The 2,172-nt window shown below is 54.2% G+C and overlaps 1 protein-coding gene across 1 annotated transcript; it reads right to left on the reverse strand.

The window, feature by feature from the left end:
- Positions 1-778: 778 nt before the first annotated feature.
- Positions 779-2,172, reverse strand: LOC147862849 (cytochrome b561 and DOMON domain-containing protein At5g35735-like). Its single transcript, XM_087320716.1, has one exon. The coding sequence runs from the start codon at positions 2,156-2,158 to the stop codon at positions 794-796; it is 1,365 nt and encodes a 454-aa protein (XP_087176842.1). The 5' UTR covers positions 2,159-2,172; the 3' UTR covers positions 779-793.

Below are 2,172 nucleotides of genomic sequence, written 5' to 3' on the forward strand. Positions count from 1 at the left end.
AATCAGATAAATAAACCATGTCTAGTTGTTTTAAATGCTTTGGTTTACCCAAAAAGAAAGAGCGAAGTAGAGTTTTCTTTAAGACCAGCAAGCACTCGTGAGTCGTGAAGTAGAGTTTGGTTCACATCTCAATATTATATTATCCAACATTTTATCATTAATAGCAAGGTCTTATTAAGCTAGCGAGTCTCAAAACCAACCTTAGAATGTTCTTTACTATTTAGGGACCAACTTGAGAATGCTTCTTTTAGCATAACATTGAAGTGAAGTGATTAGTATGGGATAACATTACAAGATACATTTGCTTTATAACATCCATGACCATTGGCATAACACGGAGAAGAATAACCAGATGACTTTCGAACATTTTGAGGGAAGCAATTCTTGGCTCGTAGACCGAAGATGATGAAAGTTGTGTTTCACTAGAACAAATAAGAGATGGAACGAATCGCAAAGCTTTTCGATGCGATGGGGCAGAAAGGCAAATAATATCTGTTCCGTATGCCGAATTCGGATGCGTTCCAAGAACATCCTTGTGACCTGACAAGCCTTTTTAGCTTCCCCAATCTTCCCGGTGCTTATTTAAGTACAAGTGCTAAAAGAGTTGAAGTACACACGGGCAAGCATATTTGTAGCTTTGTAGGCTCGGGAGTCCGGACCTACATTTTCCCGGTTCGGGCCGTGCGAGCCTTTGGCCCCTTCAAACCCTTCTGGTCCTCCTGTCTGTCTGGTTGTCTGTGTCCCTGCCGGCGCACATACAGATCGTCGCCAGCTCACGACCCACGGGCCACGACTAGGCAGAAGGAGGAGGAGGCATGTCTCGATCCACACCTGCGCCGCCCGGCGGCGGCGGCGGCCCCTGGCGCCGTGACTTGTGACCCCCCCATCGCGCCCGCACTAGATCGGCGGAAGATCGCGCTTCCAACCCTACGCAGGCGCAGGCCACCGCCACCAGGAAGGCGATGTAGATGCCGCTGTACCTCGCCGGCGCGGCGAGTATGCGGAAGCCTTTGAAAACGTTGATGATTGCGATGAGGAGAACCGTGTAGCCGTTGGTGTGGTGGAAGACCTCCCACATCAGCCGGCGGCGTCGGTGGTCCGGGAGCTGCTTCTGCGGGCGGGCGAAGAGCGCCGTGACCTGAAGAGTGGCCATCACGAAAATGGCGATGCCCAGGTTGCGATGGGAGTGATAGACGATGCCAGGGCTCAGGGCACCCAATCGCAGTCCCAGCGCCCAGGCGATGGTGCCCACCGAATAGCCCAGCATCTGCAGACACACATGAGCATAGAACCAGGCAGGGTCGGCACCCGCCACTCGCTTCATGTAACGGGCCGTCATGGCACCCAAGAGGAGGAGAAGCCCCCACGAGAGCAGAGCAAGAACGCCGTGCACGCACTTGAGCAGGAAGCGGCCACTGGAATCGCCTCCTCCTCCTCCTGGGCTAGAGACGGCGCCAGTCAAGAGATGGATTGTCTTCATGCCATTTCGTTGGCCAGCACCGTGCGGCAGAGGTACATTCGGCGGCGACACAGAAGGCCCACGATTGTAGATGGTGTTGATGGAGGAGACGCCCGGCGGGAGGAGCAGGGTAGCGAGAATGGTGAAACGAACGGCTCCTGCGCTGGAATTAGGGGTGGTTTGGATGAGTAGCGTCATGTTCTGCAGGACGCTGAGGCCATCGTCGAAGGAGGCCACTGGTGTGAAGGATGAAGAAGAAGAAGCACCACCACCATAAAGTGCGGAGGTGAGCTTGTAACGTAGCAGCTGTGGAGTAGCGATGGCGGGTGGGGGCTTCTGGAAACCTATGAGGACATCGGCGTTAAGCATGGTGGTTCCATGAAGGTTGATGCCCCAGCCCACCCATCCACTGGCGCCGAGGGCCGTGTCAGTGTAGGCGATCGAGACAGTGTTTGTGGCAGGTGTGTAAGTCCATGTCAGTGTAGTGTCGCCCACTGATGCTGCCGATGTCATGTGTTCGTGGTGCTCATGCAGCTCCATGCACTTGGTGCCACCGGACGGCCACTGCGGCTGCACGCGGCCTACCTTATCGGGAGTAGTTTGTTCTTGGCTGCTACATGCCCCCCATGCCTTAACCAATGGTGTGGGGCCACTATTGAACATGGTTTGGCTGATTGCATAGGCAAGTAGAAACACCATGGCCGCTGCCCCCA

Source organism: Azolla caroliniana, unplaced genomic scaffold, assembly GCF_043228905.1.
Source record: "Azolla caroliniana isolate FFs.n. ecotype wild unplaced genomic scaffold, voAzoCaro1.0.p SCAF_6, whole genome shotgun sequence".
NCBI lineage: Eukaryota > Viridiplantae > Streptophyta > Polypodiopsida > Salviniales > Salviniaceae > Azolla > Azolla caroliniana.